This window comes from Narcine bancroftii, chromosome 4, assembly GCF_036971445.1.
Source record: "Narcine bancroftii isolate sNarBan1 chromosome 4, sNarBan1.hap1, whole genome shotgun sequence".
In the NCBI taxonomy this organism is placed as follows: Eukaryota; Metazoa; Chordata; class Chondrichthyes; order Torpediniformes; family Narcinidae; genus Narcine; species Narcine bancroftii.
In genome coordinates this window covers 170,085,870-170,110,897 of record NC_091472.1, presented here as the reverse complement: position 1 = coordinate 170,110,897, position 25,028 = coordinate 170,085,870, and the positions used below count along the sequence as shown (strand labels likewise).

General features: G+C 43.6%; 1 protein-coding gene across 5 annotated transcripts in view; it reads left to right on the top strand.

The window, feature by feature from the left end:
• Positions 1-25,028, top strand: part of hnf1a (HNF1 homeobox a) — a 379,757-nt gene that overhangs the window by 174,981 nt on the left and 179,748 nt on the right. For all 5 annotated transcript variants that reach the window (XM_069932935.1, XM_069932934.1, XM_069932931.1 and 2 more), the window contains 2 exons: positions 1,612-1,867; positions 17,534-17,760. In XM_069932935.1, coding sequence (XP_069789036.1) covers positions 1,612-1,867; positions 17,534-17,760 — 483 coding nt within the window. The remainder of the gene's footprint in view (positions 1-1,611; positions 1,868-17,533; positions 17,761-25,028) is intronic.

The window sequence follows — 25,028 nt, the reverse complement described above, 5'->3', positions numbered from 1 at the left end:
CAGTCTTCTTCAGGCTGACTTCCAGGCCAAACATTTTGGCAGTTTCCGCAAAGCAGGACGTCAAGCGCTGAAGAGCTGGCTCTGAATGGGCAACTAAAGCGGCATCATCTGCAAAGAGTAGTTCACGGACAAGTTTCTCTTGTGTCTTGGTGTGAGCTTGCAGGCGCCTCAGATTGAAGAGACTGCCATCCGTGCGGTACCGGATGTAAACAGCGTCTTCATTGTTGGGGTCTTTCATGGCTTGGTTCAGCATCATGCTGAAGAAGATTGAAAAGAGGGTTGGTGCGAGAACACAGCCTTGCTTCACGCCATTGTTAATGGAGAAGGGTTCAGAGAGCTCATTTCATTCATTCATTTCATTCAGAGAGCCACCCAAATACATCCAATTAAAACAACCCCTGTAGGTGAAACCAGAGCACCCGGAGGTAACCAACACAGGCACAGGAAGAACGTACAAACTCTTTACAGACAGCACTGGATTTGATATATGGTCACTTGCACTGAAATAGCATTGCACTAACCGCTACTCTGTGCTATAACATTCTTATAGCAGATGATAGCATCGACCAGTCTGATACAGCTAGCCTATTTTAAAATTTTAGACAGCGGTTGAAGAGTAAATGACTGCTCTGACAGATATGCTGCAACAGATGTAAATCACAGTGAAGCACTTTGCATTTATGGCAAATTACCCTTTTCAGAATGGATTACGTGGAACAATCCTATCAGATCAATCTCCATTGTAAACCTAGTGATTTATGGTTGCTCCCTCTATGAACATTCATGCCTGTAACTCTCACAACTGAGCTGAACTCTAGAATAGATCTTCATTGCAAAATGATTAGAAAATTATATTTCTAAGGCCTTATACCCATCAACTTCTAAAGAAAAGCGGGAAGAAATTCTGATTGACAAATAAAAATAATCCCCTTTGTGCTAATTGTTAGCAGAGCCTGTTTAACTGTGAGATGTCCTCAGCTGTTGACTGTTTAATAACAGTCAATTGTAACATGAATCGATGAACTGTACATGGGACTGTTATAAAAGTGGTGGATTTCTGTTGCACAAGAAGTCCATTGAAAACTGGTATCCCATGTTATTCCTGACTTTAATTTTATTTTCCATTGTTTATTCTTTTTGATGCCTTTTTATGCCAATTGCATTGGCTGGGTACACTTCCAAAATGTCTTCCGTGAAAATACGGCAGCTGCTTTGCAATGGCTTTTGAAGTTGTTTTGATTATTTTAAATTATACACACTGTATTGGAGATGTGTGGCATACTATGGGACTATTTTCCAATAGGCCAGAGTCCATGTTCATTATTCATACCTGTACATGATACTGTACATTCTGGACATTGAATATTCCATGAGAATATTAAGCTTAATTATTGCTTCTAGATGGGCTCAAGAGATTGTTTCGTTGTTGTAGTGTCCTATGGTTCTATTGTTCTTCTCTTAAATGGTAGATGAATGGGGTTATCACTGTGTTTCATCCATCACTAAACTCTGGAATTTAAAAATGTAATGACTATAGTATGCTGTTTTATAAAAAAAACATGATAGAAGTTACCACTAGCCAACCTTCTCTGTTTTTTTTTCATATTATAGAGTTCAGCCAACCTACACAGAAGACAGGACAAGATGTGGCAGGAAACAGACAGCAGCTGTTTCTCTTTGCAGAGTTCAACAACTCAGCTCAGGGAGCATCAGGGGATGAACCTGTTGAAGAGCCAACCAATAAGAAGATGAGAAGAAACAGGTTCAAGTGGGGACCTGCTTCACAGCAAATATTATTCCAGGCCTATGAGAGACAAAAGAATCCGAGTAAGGAGGAACGAGAGGCCTTGGTCGAAGAGTGCAACAGGTCAGCAAAAGCCTTGTGAAATACCTAATCAGAAAAGGAGCCAAATAGATTTGAATATGTAAAATATAATTGGTTCTAGTCCAGGTCACATGACAGAAGGCTTCATGATAGTCAAATATCATCTTTAGTACCATCTCTGAGCATTTGGGAGGCTGAATCTTCACAAGCATTTGGTTTATGGTAGATTGAACAAGGAATGGCCCATGAAGGATTCAGTGTGTGACTGAACACTGCAGACTAGAAGGGTGACGGGTTTGAGCCTTCGCCTGAATTGATTGATTTAACCCAAGGGGTGGCCAGTAATTGGCCATAACAGCTCTTAGATAGTAAAGAGGAATCCTGCTGGGACTTGTGTGTGTGGCCTTCATCTCTTTGTGAGGTGGTCTCCTGGGATTGAGGATGACCTACTTCCATTGTGGCTCTGTGGGGTCTGAGGAGGCCACTGAGCCAAAACTGGGATCCACAAACTCTGCAGTGGCTGGCAAGATGGGAAGGCGGTTGGTTTGTGAGATGGTACTCTCCTTCTGCCACTTATGTTGGGCTTCTGTGTAGTATTGACACCTGGACTTAAGGTTCCCTGCACCATTCAGACTGCACCTTCACCTCTTTGGATGTGGGTCAGGTGTTCCAAGGATTCAGTGGGGGATGGTGTATTTTTTCATGCAGGATTTGAAAACATCCATGTCTTTTTCCACTGTCTACCTGGTAATCTTCCCCTAACAGAACCCAGAGTAGAGCGACAGTTTTGAGAATCTGGTGTCAGGCATGTGATTGACATGGCCTACCCAATGGAGTGGACTGAATGCTAGTGTATTTACTGCTCCAGTAGATTCAGAGATGGTTTCTCTCCAATTCCTTGAGGTGCCTGCTCTAGGTAGTCCAAGTCTCAGAACCATGTGGGAGTTCAGGACAAAGCCCATCAAAATCTACGTTTTGCGCTAGCTTTGAGGTGTTGATCTTTAAACATCCTTTCATCAGTCACCCAAATTCTGTACTGACACATTGAACCCAATGGTGAATTTTGTCACCTTTAATGAGAGATGACTCCAGAGACAAGAGAAGTGTTGTCACAACTCAAATATGAACATCAAGAAGGCCGATTTAGTTGAGGAATATCAATTAAACTTAAGGGTGGGCTCCTCTTTTAGATGGTTGGGAGAAAGATTGAGAGTTTACGTAGTAACTCAGCTTAACACATTTTTTTCTTTTACATGCACAGCTATATCTTTAATTTCATTTCATCTTCCTATGTCCATACCCTTTGACATCCTTGCTACCCAATAGAATATAATTCTTATTTTAAACTCCTCAATTGACTGTGCATGCATAGCCATCGAGATCACAACTCTCTCTGTCAACCTGGTTCCTCTTAGGTTTGTATGAATCAATGAAGTTTTCATTTTTCTGATGGCCTCATATTGTGGATTCCCTATCTCTATCAGAATTTACCAAACTGAACAGGTCACTTATTATCATCTAGTCAAGTTACATCCTAACATGGTCATATTTGTCCAATCATACTCTTTAACCAACATCTCAGATTCCACCTTCACCATCCCTCAGTAAGCCTGGTCCCACCAGCAATGTGGACCACCTAAAGTGGTGGCAGAATAAGGGGGAAGTGACCCTGTGAGTCTTCACCATTAAAGACTCCCATGGTGTTAGGTCAAACATTTAAAGATGCCACCTATGAGCAGATTCAGTGCTCTTCCAAGTTAAACACCACTGGAAGAAGGACTGAAAATAGTAATCATACAGAATGTACTCTGGAAGGGGACTTAAATGGCTTGTTGTCTTCATGAGTTCTGAAGCACTTAGCTGCCAGATTGGGACTATGGCAGGTGGAAGGGGTAAACATACCTGACTACTGAATCTGTAACCAAGGGAAGACAGTGGGTGTTACATGAAATCCTAGCAATGTTTTTGCCAATATTTGACTTACTGCCAAGTCTGTAATCAACATTGAAGACTCTTATGGCTACTATTTACCAATCCACCTGTAACCAAGGCATATTTCTATGATGGTAATGGTAGGAGTGACCCTTGCACTGCCAGAGGTATGCCGGGGCAGCAAGCATACCTAGAAATAAAGAATAAAGCTTGTGAATCTTCAAAATTAAACAGCAGACATAGTATCCAAAATGCTTTAACCAAGTTCAGCGACCTACGACCAATGGATTAAATTTTTAATTTAGACATACATCGTGGTAACAAGCTATTTCAGCCCATGAGTCTAATTAACCTACAACCCTTGGTATGTTTCAAACGGTGAAAGGAAACCAAAGCCCCAGGGAAAACCCATGAAGACGTGGGGAGAACATACAAACTCCTTACAGACAGCGTTGGATTTGAATCCCTGTCCCAATCGCTGGCACTGTAAAGGCATTGCATTAACCGCTATGCCAACCATGCCACCCACATCCAAACACTGCTGTTTCCCATATCCAGGTAAATATGTAAACAGTTAAAGGGCGAGCCATTCCTCACCTTCAGTGCTGACAGAAATACCAAGAGTACAAAAAACAAGGTTGAAGCTTTTGCAACCAACATCAGACTGAAGTATAATTGGATGGTGAAACTCTTTCTCCTCCTGAAATTCAGACTGACAAATAATCCATTCTTTAGGCAGGATGATTCATTCCCTGCGTACAACCAATTGTACCGTATGCATCCTGACATTATCCTCACTGTAGTGCTATGTTATGCTTCTGGCTAAACTGTTCCAGTGCATTTATAAAGCTGGTGCCCACTCAGTGTTGCATGTAACAAGACCTAGACAATCTGCAGTGGGTAAATAATAGGTAAATATTGTAATACTAGTGTGTGCATATGGTCAGTCACAGTCATTTGTAAAGCATGTTCTTTAAGAAGGTATAACCAGGAATCTCTATCCTGCATAGGGCCAGTATTACTGATGTCAAAAATGAAAGTTCCTCACCTTGATGATGGCTCTTTTGTCCAGTGTAGTTTTTTTTAAACTTCCTTGCCAATGTGAAATGTGTGGGGTGAATGAACATGGTAACAAAATGGTACAGATTCATTTTGCACAAAACTGCTCAAGTAAATACATTTCAAATCAATACAGCAATGTTTTGGTCAGAAATCTTGCAAATATATTCCAACAAGCACCTTCTATCCATACTACTCGACTCATCGTACTGCAGTTTCACTGAGACTAATTTTTAAAAAAAATTATTTACCACCTTGTTTCTAGTTCTGAGCCTCAGATATTATTCTTTGGCAGAAACATAAGGAGTGACTCATTTACTAACTTGCTCCCTGGTTAAGTATGGAAGAGTAAACAATGCGATTACTTTGAACCCACTGATATTGTTTTGATATCGTCTAAGTTGGGTGTGCTCACTATAAGGAGAGAGCAGAAATTTTGAGAATTTTTAGTTGAAGGGGGGCATCTCTTAGTGATTAGGTGATAATCAAGTCATAAGATATTTGTTGTTTAACTAGCTTCTTCTGGCCTGAGAAAGGAAATTGGTTGAGGGAATGGTAAAGGGTTGCAGATAAGCAACAGAAATATAATTTGCTTTGATCTGTGCCATATTGGATGAGGTGGCAATTGAAGACTGATAGTAGCTTCAGCATCTGTTAACAAGAGCAGAGAAAACAGGTAGATAGAAGGAACGCTGAAATGGGAGAAAAGCATTCAGTTCTTGCACTGGTTCTCCATTGACTTTGCTCATGATCCTTGGTTCTGTTTCCATCTGCTCTCTGTCCTCATGAACGAGCTAGAACTCCTGCTTGCCAGCTATTTTAATTCCTGGTCCCATTCCCACACATGCCTTGCTCTCCTCAGCCTCATCCATTGCCTGGGTGAGGCCAAATGCAAACTTGAAGAATATCGCATATCTTATTATTTATCCATCAGGGCAGCCAATTGGGTCAACATTGAATTTGCTCGCCCACCCTGATTTGGTTCTTTTGTTTCCCTGACCTTCACTGGCTTCCATTGTCCCAACCCATTCAGTGCTGCTTTTCAACCCTTACTCTCTGCTCCCCATCCCCCCCCCCCCCACCCCAGTGGTCTCCACCGCTACTCCCCTACTGGTCACCCTACTCCACCTCTCCCAATTTTACAGGGCAGGGGCAGCCCATTTGTACAATGTTCCCATGATGGGCCCGACACGTTGGTTACCCCTTACTTCCTAATGGATGTTGCGTGACATGCTGAATTTCTCCAGCACATTTGTCTATTCCCCTTGGACCTATGTAACTCTAACCCAGCACTGTCAATGGTTGTGGGTGAAGATGCCCCAACATTTATTTCTGTGCAGTTTGACCCTCTGATAATTTTCCACTCTCCCTTGATGCTGTGCTGGATATCTGGGTGGCATAGTTGGCATAATTGTTAGCGTGACACCTTTACTGCGCCAGCGATTGGGACTAGGGTTCGAATCCCATGCTGTCTGAAAGGAGTTTGTACATTCTCTCCATGCGTACGTGGGATTCCCCGAAGACTACAGTTTCCTCCCACCATTCTAAACATACCAGGGGTGTAGGTTAATGGGGTGCAAATTGGGTGGCATAGGCTTGTGGGCCAAAATGGCCTGTTACTGTGCTGTATGTCTAAATGTAAATTTTAAAAAATTAACCCTTGTCTTGCCAGTCTTATTTCTGGGTGTCTTTGCTTACTTTGTTCACATTTTCACCACTTTCATACAACTGGTTCACTAACCAGCATTGATACATAGCATCAGATCACTTCCATAAACCAGAAGAGATCGAACACATTCAGACATCTACTTTTATTTTTATGCAGACATGCTGTTACATTATGTTTTATGCTGTTAATGTGACACAATATTTAGCCAGACCATAGCAGATAGAAACAATGCTGAGAGAATCAAGAATTTTCTACAAATCACCTTTGTAATAACCGTAATTTCCAAGACCAACTCATCTATCATAGCTGGATGAGAAATAGCATCAGGGCTCAGCAAGAATCAGGTCAAACAGTGTCAAACATTCTTTATTCTTCAGCTCCTCAAAACAATGCTCTCTTTATCTTTTGAGTGCTGGATTTTTGTCCTTGATAGTTTTTGAATAATATTTCTGCCTCACAGTTCCAGTGACTCAAGTTCAAGCCTGACCCCTGGTGATGTTTCTGTGGAGTCTGCACATTTCTTCCTGCTTCAGTTTTATCCCCATATTGCAAAAATGTGCAGGTTGTCAGGTTAATTGACCACTATAGATCAGACTGTGCATTTTGATAGGTGGTAGAATCTCAGGGGTGGGTGTGAAGGGGGAGGAGGGGTGGGTGTGGTGGGGGGGGGGGGGAAGAGAGAAGGATCATGATGAAAATAATAACATGGAATTAGAATAGGATAGATATTAAGTTTATTGTCATCGATTACACGAGTACAACCTGAAGAAACAACATTCTCTTGTCCTCAGGGCCAAATACTCAACCAGACATACATACTGACAACAATACATATGCAGTATTCACATATACAGAAAAATAAATAAATATTGCTTGGAAAATATGAGAGTCGTGGATGGTTAGTATGAGAAGTCCCTTTGGTCATTCAGCATTCTCACTGCCTGTGGGAAGAAGCAGTTTCTTAGCCTGGTGACGCAGGCATTGATACTCCTATATCCTTGCTTTATTGGGCACCTAAATGACCGGCTGAGTTCCTCCAGCATTTCTGTGTTTTTACTAATACTCCTGTATCTCTTTCTCAATGGGAGTAACTGAAAGATGCTGTGGTAGGGGTCTATGGGTATGAGGTGTAGGTGTCCTCTTCAGGCTTCCTGGTAGATCATGTCGATAACAGGAAGGGAGACTTCAGTGATCCTCTCTCATGATCCTGTGGATTGGCCTCCAATCCATTTCCCTGCAGCAACCGTACTTCACTGTGAGGCAGCCAGCCAGGATGCTCGAGAGAGAGAGCTCCTATAGCTCTAACATATATATTAGTCCTGTATGTTATCCTGTAGCACTAACATATGAGTGAGTACGGTCTCTGGGCTGAAGAACCTCTTTCTATGACTCCACCTTGTTTGGAATGACAGTGTAAAATGGTTGCAAAGATTCCTGCAGTCCATTTTGCATTTCCACTTAAGATTCTCACTCAAAGATCTCCCTACACCTCATACCCACAGTTGTTCATGAAATTGTTTTCTTTCTTACATGTGGATATTCTTTGATTATTTAAACATGAAAAAATGAACGGCTTAAAATATGCTAGAATAAGTAGCCACCACTGGATCTAGAACTGGGTAATGAACTTGGTCAGGTAGCAGACCTCTTGGTGTAGGAGTATTTCAGTGATAGTGACCGCAACTCCCAGAGCCTTAGCATAGTTACGGACAAGAATAAAAACAGACAAAATGGTAAAGTGTTCAATTGGGTAAGGGCTAATTATTAGGCCATGAGGCAAGAACTAGAGAGAATAAACTGGGAACAGATGTTCACCGGAGAAAGCACAGAATTAATGTGGAGGATGTTTCGGGACCACATGGTAGGTTTTTCCCAGGGAAAAGATGATGGGTAAAGGGAACCGTAGTTGATGAAACAGGTGAGGCAACTAGTTAAGAGATGGAAGCATACATTAAATTTAGGAAACAGGTAGGGCTCATGAGAGTTATATGGTTTTTTTGGCTTGGCTTCGCGGACGAAGATTTATGGAGGGGGTAAAAAAGTCCACGTCAGCTGCAGGCTCGTTTGTGGCTGACAAGTCCGATGCGGGACAGGCAGACACGATTGCAGCGGTTGCAAGGGAAAATTGGTTGGTTGGGGTTGGGTGTTGGGTTTTTCCTCCTTTGCCTTTTGTCAGTGAGGTGGGCTCTGCGGTCTTCTTCAAAGGAGGTTGCTGCCCGCCAAACTGTGAGGCGCCAAGATGCACGGTTTGAGGCGTTATCAGCCCACTGGCGGTGGTCAATGTGGCAGGCACCAAGAGATTTCTTTAGGCAGTCCTTGTACCTTTTCTTTGGTGCACCTCTGTCACGGTGGCCAGTGGAGAGCTCGCCATATAATACGATCTTGGGAAGGCGATGGTCCTCCATTCTGGAGACGTGACCCATCCAGCGCAGCTGGATCTTCAGCAGCGTGGACTCGATGCTGTCGACCTCTGCCATCTCGAGTACTTCGACGTTAGGGGTGTAAGCGCTCCAATGGATGTTGAGGATGGAGCGGAGACAACGCTGGTGGAAGCGTTCTAGGAGCCGTAGGTGGTGCCGGTAGAGGACCCATGATTCGGAGCCGAACAGGAGTGTGGGTATGACAACGGCTCTGTATACGCTTATCTTTGTGAGGTTTTTCAGTTGGTTGTTTTTCCAGACTCTTTTGTACACAGGAAGGAACTTAAGAAAGGAGAGCTCGAAGGGGGCATAAGAAGGCCTTGGCAAGGAGAACCTCGAGGCATTCTCTGCATACGTGAAGAGCAGAAGGATGACAAGAATGAAGGTGGGGCAGCTTAGGGATAAAGAAGGTAACATGTGCCTGGAGGCAGAGGAGTTTGGAAAGGTCCTAGATGACTACTTTGCTTCAGTATTCACCAGAGAAGAAGTCAGAATAGAACAAGGTTGTGCGCTGGACCATGTTGAGATTAAGGAAGAGGAAGTATGTCATCATAGTTTATAAGGGCAAGTCATGTTTTGCAATACCTCATTCAGAATTCACTATTCTTTTCCTCCTATGGATGTTGTTCGACCTGCTGAGTTCTTCCAGCAGACTATTGTTGCTCCAGATTCCAGGAACTGTACTCTCCTGTGAGACTCTTGAATAATAAAATTTGAGCGACAACTTGTGCCTGATGATATTAGCCACCTCATATGACTAAAAAGTAGACTCAGTGTGATGGACTTAAGATGTGAACTTATAAAAATGAAAAGAAACTGCAGACAGGATTTCAGATCCTGACTGTTGAATAACACTCATCAGGATGAACCCATGACTGTTATGTACCTCATGGGTGTACAACTTCCTGACACTGATTTATCTTGCAGATGAGCAAATCCCACTGAGACAAGGTACTTCAGAGACGACATTGAGAACTGTTTCTTCACACAAGATGCTGGAAATCTGCCGCCATCTCCCACACAAAAAAAATTAGAGACTTGGTGAAATGATCATCTCAACACTGAGAATAATGTTACATTAGTCTACATTGGCAATTTTCAATTTATTTATTCTTGGGAATGTGAGCATTGCCGGCAGGCCCACATACATTACCCATCTGTCACTGCCCTTGAACAGCTGGCAAGGAGCTTTAACTTAGCACATAGAACCTGACAGCACAGTGTAGGCCCTTTGGCCCACAACCTTGTGCTGGCTTATATAGACCTACTCTGCAATCTAAACCTTCCTCAGCTCACACCCAAAACCTTTTCTTTTTCTTGCATCCATTTGCCTAGCTAAGGGTCTTTTTCACATCCCTAGGTACCAGCTTCCACTACCACCCCTGGCAATGTATTCCAGGCATCCACTACTCTGTGTAAAAAAAAACACCCTGACATCTCTCCTAAACTTTCCTTCCTTCACTTTATACAGATGACCTCTCGCATTTGCTACTCTTGCCCTGGGAAAAAGGAGCTGGCTGCCCACCTTATCTATGCCTCTCTTAATCTTGTAGACCTCTATCAAGTCTCATCCTTCTTTGATCCAAAGAGAGAAGCCCTAGCTCTGCTAACCTTGCCTTATAAGGCACATTTTACAATCTAGGCAAAATCCTAGTAAATCTCCTCTGCATCCTCTCCATAGCTTCCACATCTTTCCTATAATGAGGCGACCAGAACTGAACAACATTCCAAATGTTGTCTAACCAGAGTTTATAGAGCTTAGTAGAAAACCTCCCAAACAATTTCACACAGCCAGTCAGAGTGGGTGGAAAGATTTTTCATGTGGATACATTTTGAAGAGAGACTAACATTTTTTAAAGAGAAAGGGAAAAAGTATGACATTTATGGAAAGTTTAGACAGATCAGATGACTTTGTCTGCTGGATAGTTCAGGCAGATAAACTAGGTGCTTCAGGGGCTGGAGTCCGACGGAAAACAGACCATTTATAGCTTGCAAATCTTAAGGGGAGGGTTGTTACAGAGAAAAAGGAACAAGGTCGTAAGAATGGAATTTTACATTGGAGATAGTTATAGATGTGAAGTCAGAGCAGATCAATGTGCATAGGACGAAGGCTCTGCTTGTCTCAGATGAATCTCTGAATCAGCTTATCTGAAACCTCTGTCTAGAGCTCTAACCCTGATGTGAGTCAGGGGGTAAACACAGTATCTACCTTTAACTCCACAGATACAATACCTAGTCAGTGTTGAATTGTTTTATTTGCAAAGCAACAGACTACCACTAACTTTACTAATTTGGACTAGGTGGAGAGAACAATACAACTGCCACATGCTTTTTCAATGCCCTTTAAGAAATATGACTGTCTATGTTGAACATTGAGCGGGGTGAAGAAGGGAGGGAAGGGAGGTGGGGAAAAGGGGAGAAAATGACACTGTGTATATTCAATAGGGAAATGTTTGTGTGTATTTTGGTCAGTATGGTTCATAGTGTGAAAAATAAAAAAAAAAGAAATATGACAGTCTAGATCACACATGTCAAACTCTGGCCCGCGGGCCAAATTTGGCCCGCGATATAATTATATTTGGCCCGCAAGATCATTTCAAAAATGTATTAGAGGTGGCCCGCCCTGCAGTGAGAGCCGATGCTGTTTTTTGGTAATGTCACCCCCACCATCCTCCCCCTTCATTGCATATCCTTCCCTATTGTAACACGAGAAATTGTAACACGAGAAGTCTGTCGATGTCATCAGCCGTCAAGCCAGTTGGAAGGCTCCCCGCACAACCAGTCACTTCTCCCACCTGTCGAGTGGTGCGACGGATGGGCGAGCGCCTGTGATTTCCTGTCGGCGCGACGGGCATGTCAGGCTGCGCACGGCCCCCGGGCAGCGCGAGCCCCGCGCGACTGGCACCGGACGGCCCTTCCACAGCACGAGCGCACTTCTCCCGGTCGCCACGGCCTTCAGCGCTTGCACCCCCACGGACCCCAGGGATGGCTGGTTCGGCCCTGCACGTGAAGAGAGAGATGGTGGCTGTCCGCAAAGGCTGATCGGCAGCGTGCTGGGCCTGAGTGGGTGGGTAAGCAGGGGTGGGCAAGCAGGGGTGGGCAGAGGGTGTAGGTGAGGAGTAATGGGCAGGGGAAGTTATGGTGGTGCGAGGGGCAGTTAGAGGGAGGGATGAGTAGAAGGAGGGGTGGATAGGGAAGAGGTAAAAGGGGAGGGGCAGGGCGAGTAGGGGAGGGGTGATTAGAGGGTGAGAGACGGGTAGAGCGAGGAACAGGTTGAGGGGAGAGGCAGTAGAGGGGCGTGTATAGGATGGGGTGGGTAGAGGCAGAGCGAGTGGAGTGAGGGCTGAGTAGAGGTTGGGTAAAGGACTGGTCAGGTAGAGGGATGGTGGGTCGAGGGTGAATAGAGGCCTAGAGCCTGAGGAGTGAGCAGGAAATGCTGAGTCCTGATGCAGGCCAAAATGGACACAGCCTGTGAATGCTGACTACATCACCACAGGGACCAAATAGGTTTCCCTCAGGTCAAGCAAAGGGTGAACTTGAGCTACCTACTCCTGACCTGTAACATTATCCTCCTAAAGTTATATCCTAAAGTTTAACATTAAATATGTTGAAAGAAGATAAAACGTGCAGATGTTGTTGAAAATTTTCAATAAATATTTAGTTCGGCCCTCGACTTAGTCCAAGTTTTTAATTTTGGCCCTCCGTGAATTTGAGTTTGACACCCCTGGTCTACATGCTCCAGAGCACAGAACAGACAGTCCCTGGGTTAAAAATGAGTTTCATTGCCTAGATCTGTCTTTAACTCGAATTTTTATTTAGGATTAGTTAGGGAATTGTTTATCTTAGTATATAACATATATAGTATTTATTTTACTTTTCTATGCATGTAAAACACTTATGAAACACTTCCAAATATGCTACAATATCTTAAACATAATAATACAGTACATAATTAGATGATATTGGAGATGGCTTCTGTTGGAAAGGATGGACCTGGTGCTGGAGAGTCAGGGTTTGATTCTGCAACACTTGCATCAGATTTACACTTTGGAAACATAGTTACTCTGTTATTATCCATGTAGAGTACAGTAGTTTCAGGGAATTTTCCCCTGGTAGATTTGGTACAGTACAAATACAGTACAGGTGTATTAGGGTTTTTGCTAAGTGAAACTTGGAGGGAGAATCTGCTGCAAAGAAGCATCTGTTCATTTTTAGCTGCCTTTAACCCAAGGAGGCAGTAAAGAGACACCAAACTGTTGGTTCACGAGTCACTTGTAAACTAGATGAAATAAGAGTATACTGTACTGTACAGCTATGATGTTCGAATCCGTACTTTTTAATTTTGAAAATGTTTCTACACTTGCGATATGCTACTCTCTCACGATGCTGGGGAGTGGCACCATTGTGCAAGAGAATCGTACAGCATACTTTCTTGTGATGCTGATTCACACTCGAACCTGAAGTTGACAGCGTTCTACTTCTGGCCAGCTTGTCGTTTCGTAAGTATGAGTTGTTGTCAAATCAGACATTTTTAACCCGGGGTCTGACTGCCTGCCTGTGGCGCAGTGAAAGGAGCAATAAAATTGATGCCCAGGAATGAAGCCAGGGTGGAGATTTGGGGGGGGGGGGGGGGGGCGCATGGTGTGGGAGGGCTTGGAGATGGAAGGCCAGCAGTCAGTCAGTCGGGGGGGGGGGGTTGGAGATGGAAGGCCAGCAGTCAAGGGATGAGGGGGGGTTGGAGATGGAAGGCCAGCAGCCAGTCATGGGGTGGGGGGTTGAAGATGGAAGACCAGCAGCCAGTCAAGGCCTGGGATTAGATCTATAGCGAACATTGGGGTCTGAGGAGGAGGGTTGATGGTAGTCAACACTGAGGACCTGAGGTTGCAATCAGGAACGGGATTTGTCAGCATTATCGGAACTGGTTAGTGCAGGAGGAAGTGGAGCAGCTGGCCATGACAGTTAGGACCGGAAGGGGTTAGGCAAGGTTGGGATTCAGAATCCTGCTGGGTAGGTAAAGAGTATCAGAATGAGGGATTAAGGTGGAGGAGCTTCACTAATCATGAGCATGGTTGGCAATCAAAATTGCATGTGGGAAGAGGGTGGGTGGCTTCAGAGATCAGGGTTGTGGACAAGGAGGAGTAAAGGGGAATAGATCCATGGATCTCTGATTTAAGAGCTTTAGGGTATCATGGTGGGGGGTATAAAGAGTATTAGAGGATTGGGACCTGGGCCAGTCAGGGGTTTGGGAGGAGAAAATGGTTGAAGGGATGATTGGTTCAGTGATCTCAAAGACAAATTTGGGGTTTACCCTGTGATCTCTCAGTTTATCTCTGCATTGCAGAGATTAAATTGTCCTGGAATCAGGTGTAGACCACTCAGCACCCCATGCCATTATGCCATTTAATTAGATCTTGGCTGATCTATTGTTGTTTATGGAGTAGGATGATCTATTTTCCCCTCAAATCCTCTCAATGAAGCAGTGCACTGGGAAGTTCCAGGTTTCATTAGGCCCTTTCAAGCTGCCTTGTAAAATGGGGTTAACCGGGCAATTTGCTCAGTTAGCACCCCACTCACAAGGCAGCTTGAAAGGATCTGTCCCAGTCAGCAGGCTCCTAAATTGACCAGATCCCTGCCCTACCTCGGAGGTAGTTAGGGAACTCAATTAAACTTACCTAGGTCTTGTCCACCGGCAGCTTGAAAACAAAAATGGTCGACCCGATTATTCCAGTGACGTCAGTGCTTGCATGTGTGTGTCACCAGGCAGCATGTTGGTGCCAAGTTCAAATGTAGAGGAGCAACTCAGCAGTGCAGGTCGAGAAAGGGAGTAATATAACATGGTTTAAACATGCTTCCTAGGAAGAGTAAAATTAAAATATTTTACTTCATTTGATCTGGTGAGTGCGTGACGTGTCACTCACCATGTCATCATGGGGGTGGGATCCCCCTTAAATCACTGGGTTGGCAATTTAATAGGGCGATCCCCCCCCCCGTAGGTGAAAAGGTGCTGGGAATACCTTCGACCCATTAAACACACCTGGGTCCCAGGAGGACTACCCAGGTGTGGCACTTTAAAAGTGCCTACTGCTTCCATGGAGGCAACATGGTCAGGAAGTGAATGTTATCACAAGATAACTAGATTTGCAACCATATGGTGGTGGAGTAATCAGTTGTGCCTGATCTGATCTCCAGGCCCATGACATGAGTGGATGTCTGACTGGAACCAAGCTCAGTTGAAGGAGCAAGGGCTCAAAGTGCTGAAGTGCAGTTGAGCTCAGCTCTACAGCCAATAGTGAGGCTAAACCACTGGCTTCTTCTCATCTCCAACCACTTTCCTTTACTAACCAGAGATTTCCCCTCTCTCACTATACTGCTGAACATTTAAAGTGAGTTCAATCTGAACCAGTGATAATCTGAAAAGGAGAGCCGCTGTGTACATTGTGCAGGCAATGCTGTAAGTGTGGGCAAATGAGACAAGCTCAGAAAGGCAAACTGATCAACATGGACGTTGATGGGGTGAGGGACTGTTTCTGTGCTGTGTAGCTCCATGACTAGGTTTTGTGGAGTTTCCTTAATGTGTGCACGTGTAATCTACACTTAAAGTGGATTTGTCTCATGGTATTAGACACCTCAACCACAGTTTTATCCATCAAGGTATTCAACCAGAAAGTCCCTTCCTGCACCTGAAGTTTCCTGACAAAAACAAAAAAGCAGTTTGCGTTGAGTGCAATTCTTTAAGTTTGTTCTCAATTGTTCCGGTGTTTAAAAAAAAATCAGTCTTTACTTCCTAAAGATGTGGAGTATTGGCAAACCGAGTACCTGTTCACAAATGATAGCAACGTGGCCATTGTACTGTCTAACACCGAGCTTCCTGTTTAACATGAATGTATTTTATTTGAACCAGTCAGCATTCCCCAGCCTTGACTCATCCCATTCAAGAAGGCCTTTCCCTCAGCCTTGATATCTAGGTAGAACTCTTGGGAATGTTGGGATCATAGCTATCATCGCAATCAATGGAGTAAAACAAACGTCTGCAGACATTGTGATTGTAGTAACAGCACAAAAGTACTGGAGGAGCTCAGCAGGTCTCCCAGTGTCCCTGAGTTCCTCCAGCATTTCTGTTTTTATCCCTATCATTTTGTCAGTTTCTTCTTAATTCTTAAATTTGCTTTGCTAACCAGCAATGAGGCAAATAAATATAACTATTGTCACACATCTTTTGTTAACAGACACCATCATGTACACATCATAAAATAATAGTTTGTTGAGTTATGATGTGAGTAATTTTTTTTAGTGATTTCTGTCGAAAACTTACAACATGGCCACACTGATGCCTTTGAAGCTACTTAGCAGAAACTTCAAAATTTTCAGACACAGTTAGTGGTTTGGAAACCAGATTGTTTGATACATTGGGAATGGTGACTGGGGCAAACCAAATTCGCATTTAACAAGTATGTCCCCCCATTCCTCACTCCCTCTACAGCTGCTGCAATCCAGGAAATTATTGCCATTTTCCAGAAATCAATAGACTCTGGCGTGGTTCCGGGGGAATGGAAGCTCGCAAATGTAATTCCACTGTTTAAGAAAGGAGGGAGGCAGAAAAAGGAAATTGTAGGCCTATTAGTCTGACATCAGTAGTTGGAAAGTTATTGGAGTCGATCCTTAAGGACAAGGTTGTGAAATGTCTTGAGGATGTGAAAGTCTTCCCATATCTGTAACAACCCTCAACCGCACAACCCTCCTAGATATCTGTGTCCTTCCATATCATTGGTTCACATTGATGGATGTGCCTTTGACTGCTTGGCCTTAAGATTGGAATTTCCTCCCTAAATCTCTACCACTTTCTCCCTCCATAAGATGGTCCTTTAGAACTATGATCTAGTTCTAGTCATCTGTTCTAATATCTTAAGTCATAGAAAGACACAAGACAGAAAATCAACCCTTTGACCAACCGAATGTACGCTGACCATCAAACCATGGCACTAATCCTACTTTACTTTTATTCTCCCCACATACTCATCATCTTCTCCCAGATTTTACCATGTCAGGGGCAATTACAGTGGCCAATTAATCTACAAACCCCCATGTATCTGGGACATGGGAGAAAACTAGATCCTCTGGTAGAGAGAAGGTGCAAATGTCACACTCCACAAACTCTTGTCACATGGCTCCATGCCAAATTTAGCTTGATGACGATCCTGTGCAACAGCTTGTAGCATTTCTCTACATTAAAGGTGTTATATAATTGCAAACTCCATGAATAAGTGCACATGTATCTAACCTTTGTAAACAGTTGTGGCGACAGTTAATTGAATCTTGTCTTAAAAAAGCAAGTCTGCAGATGCTGGGGTCAAATATAATACACAAGCATGCCGGAGAAACTTACTAGGTCATGTAGCATCGATAGGAAGTAAAGGGTATCAAATGTTTCAGTCCTGGGTCCCATGTCGTGCCACAATCTTTGAGCAGATGCAACAATTTAAAAAGAATTTTCACCCACAGCACAGGATATTTTCTTTAAATACGAATTAGATATATGGATCTGGTGACCCAAAATACAATTAATAGCATGTTGCTTGTCCTTGGAAGTGATTTAGATGGTCATACATTTATTATCCATGCTTATTGTAGAGCTGAGTGCATACAGCGAGGGGTCTCGCCATCACAGGCCCACGGACTGGGCTCCAACCTTGTTACTGAGGTGCGAGTGTACAACTGGTTTGCGAATCGAAGGAAAGAAGAAGCATTTCGGCACAAGTTGGCTATGGACGCATATGGAACTCAACAACCGCACACAGTAACTCCTGTGACACTCCATAATAGCTCACCAAGTGCTTTGTCACCCAACAAATTGCACGGTAAGGTTTGTTTCCTTTATTGTTCTGACTTTAAACTATAAACATGCTGGGACTGTGCTATTGCATGCTGTCACATCTGCATGTTTAATTATGTTAAAATGCAGTGGAATAGCAGCTAAACGCAATCTGCTGGAGAAACTCAGCAGGTCAAACAGGATCAGTGGGCGATAAAGGGAATGATCAATGTTTCAGGCTGGAACCCTTTCTCAAAACTGGGAGGGCAGAGAAGAGAACTCAGAGCAAAGAGGACAAGATGGAGAAACAGGACTGAAGCACTTGTGGGCTTGGTCAATCCGAGGCAGAATATTGCTATATGTCAGACAAAAGGAGAGAGACACATAAAAAATAAATGGTTGAGGCAGAGGAGGATGTCATACCATTAGACTGCAGACTGCTCAGATGGAATATGAGGTGTTATTCCTCTAGTTTATGTTGGACTTCACTCTGGCAGTGGAGAAAGCCCATGTCAGACAGGTCTGTTTGGGAATGGGAAGGGGTGTTGAAATGGCAGCAACTGGAAGTTCAGGATGCCCATTATGGACAGAGGGCATATGATCTGTGAACACTTACCTTAACATCGAAGCACATCTCACATGATGAATGTGTGTTTCAGCAACTGCATGTTCCGTGTCACCACAACCCAAGTAGGAAAAGGGAAACTCTGCCCTTTGATTGATATTTATAGATTAACTAGAATAGTTTGTGTTTGAGTGAAAAAAAAGTACAGTACCTATAAAGATTGGTAGATGCCGGATAAGTGAATTTGCCAGTTGCTTGAGATTGCATCTTGCGTGATTGGCGAACTGACATGAGGCACCAATTTTAAATGTTTGTATTATTTACCTATTTATTTTCCATGATATTTATGCTGGTTGCTTGAGGCTGCCAATTGCATGGATTCCTGATAGGTGGAATTTTACTGTCATTATTTATCTACAACCAGCTCTGTACACTTCCAATATCACCACTAGTAAAGGGAACATGGCAACCAATTTGCAACCAGCAAGCTCTCCTAACCAGTAATGACATAATGGCAAAAGAACTGTAAATTAGTGGCACTGATTTAAAAATATTGATTGAACACTGGATTGAACACCCGACTCTTTTATAGAACTATTGATAGGGTTTTAGTTTAATTGCACGTCAGTTAATCCCTCAAGGCACAGCAATGAGATAGCCTCATGCTATCATTCAGCAACATATTGTGCATTGTGACCTGAGTTTGTCTTCTGTTCTATTTTTTTCTGAAGTAACAGATACATAAACAGTGCTGAGCTGAGCCAGTGGAATGAAAACTCACAATTTCAATAATTTAATTTTCCATGGAGTTGTTTTTATACCCATGGAAATGGAATGGGTGTTTATTTTTAAAGACTTACTTGGGTGGCAGGAGGGAGGAAATCTGAGAACCTTAACACTCGTCTGTAACTGAGCCTTCACTAGGTTTTCTAATAATAGCAAGGGGCCCCTAATCCATTCCTGCTTTCCAGTGCTGGCTGGCAATAGAGCACTCATATAACAACCAATTACTGGTTACAGTGTTTTTAAAGAGTTTATCAATTGTTTACGGTTGTTGCCAAATGACTCCTCATTTGGCCAGTAAGTTAAATAAAAAGCAGAAAGTGTCTTAGTGCAGCAGGAACAAAATCAGGTTTGTAGAGAAAATGTCTGTGGACACTTGGAGGGGAAGAGGATTTTCAGCTTTAATTGGCTCTGAAGTAACCTAGCAGAACAGACATTAAAAATGGGCATTGTTCTCTGCCACCCAGATATAGAATTGTTCAGAATCTGCTGAAAACTTCATGCAAAGATGGAAATTACGTCCCTCTAACTGCAACCTGGAATCCATCCAGACCATTTTAACACACCTTCCACACAGTGAATTACTTTACCTTTGGTAATTTTTGTCCAGTGAATAAAATATAGCACCCATTTTGAGTACACTGAGTCCCATAATCAGGAGCTCAGTTCAGGAAGCAGTTGATTGATTTGCATGGTTGAGTTGGAAGGAGTTTTGTTGTTCAGAATTTATAACTGCTGCTTTGTGAATAATTATGTGATTTAAAACACTATTTGTAATATTTCCTGTAATGGGGCTTTTGATTTAAAGATAAGACTGCCACTTCATGAGCCATTATCTTACTCAGACTTGATGCATGTTGTTGTGTGGCTATAAGTTTCATCTCTCAGACTGGACAGAGTTAACCATAGATATCCTCTTATTGAAGACAGCCATCCTCAATCTAAGCAAGGACTGATGCAAGAATATACTAAAACTATACCATATGAAGGCCAGTTTGTAATGGTGCACATACACTTGCGTATACAACACTGCTTCTCCAGGTCACTCGTCTTAATGCTACTAGTACCATGTAACCCAGTACTACCTGTCGCATGGTCTGATGGTCCGTGACTAATCAGGCTCCCTCACCAGGCTTGCCTGGTGCGGAGAGTGGCTAGACACCCTGCAGGGTGAAAAAGAAGACATGTCAAAGGGCGAATGAACCCTCTCTTAGAGTCAATGGCCATCCAGCAAACACGTGCCGTGAAGCGCAGAAAGGGCATCCCTTGCACCGTTGCTTGGTGTGGCCATTCACTGCAACATAACTTCCCCCAGGCATCTTGGACCTCACCATGCCGCTGGATCTGGGAGGGGATATTGAGAGGGTGGGTCTTGAACCTGTGCAAACCCCTACTCACCTAAATCCATTCATGCAGACCTTGTTCCTCTTTGAGGAATGGGGTATCCTCTCAGTGCCTGTCAAGGATCAGCCTGTGCAGCCACTCCAGGACCCACATATCAAACCCCACAAACTAACTGAAAGAAGAAGTGTCTCCTTTTAAAAATAAGTGGAAAAACTCATGCAAGCCCTCAGCTATCTGCGTGTATTAAATTAGAGATCACTATTCATAAACAAGAAATTATTTATAATAGATATAGTTATAAATTTAACCAAAACAATTTACTCATTTTCTTTGACTTTTCTACAAAGATTTTCACTATAAATGTCTGTGGCAGACGCTGTTGATCCCAGTAAATCATTTTATTTGTATTTGGTCTGGCGTCCTTCACTCAAATATTGCATTCCTGCAGTCATCTCTATTACCTTGAACATACTATTTGTAGTACACAGTTTGTATACACCTTAACAAAATATCTAATGCCTCAAGTTAATAACTACTGACAAAAATAATTTTGCGAAGTTCTTAGTATCTTAAACATGATGATAACTGTCATCACTTTTGGTGAGTTTGTACGTTCTCCCCAGGTTTGTCTGGTTTCCTCCCACCCATCAAAACATATGAGACTTGTAGGTTAAGTGGGTGTAAATTGGGTGATGTGGGCTGGAAGGGCCTGTTACTGCACTACATGTCTAAATTTAAATTTCTAGTTAATCTACCACACTGTTACTGGGTAACCTAGTTGCATTCAGCGACCTCACTTACCACCCCAATAGCCTCCACAACCAACATATTATTTTTTGCAATTTCCATCACTTTCAAAGGAATCCCACCACTAGACATATATTTCCCTTCCCTCCCATCTCCACTTTCCTAGGGATTGCTCACTCCACTACTCCCTTGTCCATTCATCCCTTCCCACTAATTGCTCCCTTTTCTCCCTGACACTTATCCCTTCAACCACACTAAGTGCTTCACCTACATTTGCCACCATGTCTCCATCTTCCTCCCTGCATTCAGGGTGTTTTGAATCCTCACTTCCCTTCATCTGATCTTCTCACTCCTAATATAAACTTTCCCTTTCTTTTCCTTTTCTGGCTTTTTCTGTTTGTACTTTGTGGTTCCCCAACTGAAGGATGTATCCTCCATCAACAATTCTACTGCTTTGGACCGGAGTATATTTAAATGGCCCATGATCCACTTAGAGGTTGATCTTCAATTTCTCAGAGAATGAAAGGAACTGAGCTTTAATTTCACCTGCCACTGTAGATGCGTGTTACTCAAAGTAAAGTAAACACACACACACACACACACACACACACACACACACACACACACACACACACACACACACACACACACACACACACACACACACACACACACACACACACACACACACACACGAGTGTAGTCAGGTATAGCTCTGGCAAGTCTGTGCGTGGACCAGTCTCTGACCGTTCAGGTCCACCAGCAGGTTGTGGGCATGTTGGAAGTCTGCCCCGGGGAGAGCCTGTTCCACTACTGCCAACGTGAACTCCCATGAGAAAAGGCTGCCTCCCAACTGCAGTTAGACTTTGTGTGTGCCATAGGTCCTGATCATGCAGTTGTTGGCAGCCCTCAGCATGGGGCCCACTTGCCTGTTTCTGGTTTCCTGCCCCAACGGGGCCAGGACGCTGACTTCTGCTCCTGTGTCCATGAGGAACTGCCATCCAGATTGACGGTCTCTTATGTACAGGAGGCTGTCTTGTTCGCCAGCCTTCATGGTAATCAGCGACGGCTGGCCCTGGCATTTCCCTGGAACATGTACGGCGGACAGTATTGGCGGGTTCTGGAACATCATCGCTGGTGATAGAAGCATCACTGGTCATTGGGCTCACCTCCCTTGTGGGGTTGCTATTCCTTCGGTGAGCCTGTCCAGGTCTGGATGTGAGGTTTGGTGATAAGCCCCATGGATGCTGAGCACTCTCTTTTCTGCTTATGTGTGTGCTGTGACTTGCCGGGGGGGTCACTGAAGTCAGCGTCCCCCAGGAGCAGTTGGACATCCTCAGGTAGTTGCTCTAAGAACATCTGTTTGAACATTATGCAGGGTTCATACTTCCCAATGAGTGCCAGCATATCATTCATCAGGGCTGACAAGGGCCTGTCCCCCAGCCTGCCCAGTGGAGTAGATGTGTCACTCTCTCGCGCCATGAGAGCTCTCGAAGGTCTCAATGAGTAAGTCTTTGAAGATGGTGTAGGCACCTTCTGATGAGGACCCCTGGATGAAATTGGCCACCCAGCTTGCCGTGTCCTAGGCTAGGGCGCTCACCACGTGGTAGTACTGAGTTGACTCTGCTGTGATCTGCTGGATCTGAAACTGTGCTTCAGCCTGGACGAACCATACGTGTGGCTGATTCGTCCAGAAGGTCGGCACTTTGAGGGTGACTGTGTGGACTGCTGCCAGCTCGCTTATCTTTGGGATATAGATGCTGTCTAAACCGTTGGGGTCACCAAATGTAGCCGTGCGCTACTTGAAGTAAAGACACACACGAGTGTAGTCAGGTATAGCTCCAGTTCATTGGGGTTGAAGCCTGACTTACACTGTTTGTGTTCCTGCCATTTGCCCCTATTTGCTGACATCACTGCCCGCATAACAATAGCGGGTTTCCTGTGCATGGGTACATTCTTACATGACAATACCTTCTTCCCCGCATGCTGTCCCTATCTGTTGGCTGTGCAGCAGGGCCATATTGGGAATGCTGGCCCCTATGCTGCCTTAGCTATTTGACCACCAGTTGGCTTACTGGGGCCAGTGCCGCTGCGCGGTCTGCCGGCTCTTGGTTGCGCTCGCCGCCCAGAGCACCAGCCCAGTTGTCGTAACGGCTTGCCGCTACACCACTTGACTTTTTAAAAATAGTGCACAGTTCTAAAATTCTTCTAAAGGTCTGAAAAGATGGCTGCAAAAAAATCTAAAACACAGACTGCAAAATAAAAATGGCTACAACTGAAGTTACAGTGATTGGGCCAACCTTGAAAGTTCAGCCTCCGATCCTGATTTCTCTCTAGCCATGATCTGCTAAGCTTTCTTGGGTAAGGATTCGGCCTCCGGCGCCACCTTCTAGAGGAGCTGGAGAAGATGGTGCTGGAACATGGAAAAAGACGACAAAAATGACTGTTGAACCAACGTGCATGTGCAGTTCATCGCACATGCGCACTAGGGAAGTGATTGATATGGAGCCTGCGGGCCCGACTTCAACTATGGTAGCAAGCCAAGCGAGGGCAAAGCAGAGAGCCCACATACAATTTCAACCACTGGCTACATCTACAGAAGAAGAAGAAGAAGAAGAGGAGGTAGGAGTGGAAGAGGAAAGTTTTGTGCCACAATCACAGGGAGAGGAGTCAAAAGAAGATGGAGGAGATCAATATATTCAAGGTAAAGTGGGTGCATGTTATGTTATCTCAGAATCTCTTGATCCACAGATTTTTGATAAAACTTTTGAAAAAATTGATTCAATTAGTGAAAAAATGGATGCAAAATTCGCAGAAGTGAAAGCAGATTTTACTACTCAACTGGGAGCTTTTAAAGAAGATAATTAAAGACTGTAATGAAGACAGATATGGCAAAGTGTATTATAACTGTTGGTAAAATTAAAATAAAAGTTCAAAAATTTGAAGATTTTCAGGATTGTTATATAGAGATAGAAGAATGTAAAGATAGAAGATTTTTTACGATGTGGGAAATTCAGAAAAAGGATTTATTGCAAAAAGTTGATATGTTGGTAAATCAGTGTACAGGTACATGATCCTTTATCCGGAATCTTTGGGGGACAGTGTATTCTGAATTTTGGATTTTTCCGGTTTTCGGAAAGCCCACCCAAATTGTGCTGCCGTATCTACCCCCACCCCCTTCCAGTCGCCCGGCCGTCTCCCCCAACCGTGGTCCCTCAGCCACCCTGACATCTCCCCCGACTCTTTGGTGGCCTGAAGAAAGAGGTTACCATCTGGAATACCCTGATGGGATAAGTTTCATCAGCGAGACATTGAAGTGACTAATGGTGGTACCTCAGTTGTGGAAATCCTGGAACAACAAGTCTCTCTCTGCAAACCCTACAAGAATCTTCCTGAGCGGTAAACTTTTACCTTTCGAGCATCAAAGCCGGGTTAACTTTATACAAGTTAAATTCTGTACACAGTATAAGAATAGGCTGCATCCAGAGAACTTGGAAGAAGAAGTGAGATTGAACTGTGAACCAAAGAACTTTTCTTAAATTTAAACACACATTACATACACATGCACTTAGAATTAGAAGGGGGGTTAATTTGGGTTAGTTAAGTATAGGGATATTAAAGTTTGATTCTGTTTTCATGTTTAAAGTTGATTAAAAACAACTTTTGTTTTAAAAACCACTTGTCTTGGTGAATGTCTATTGCTACTGGGTTTTGGGATCCTTTGGACTCCAAACGAAGGGTACTAATCCAGTACAATTTTTTCAAAATTGCCTGCCTGAAATTTTGGGACCAGAGAATTTTCCAAACGGACTGGAACTTTATAGAGCACATAGAACTCTTATTAAAAAACCGTACCCAGGACAACTGCCACGGTC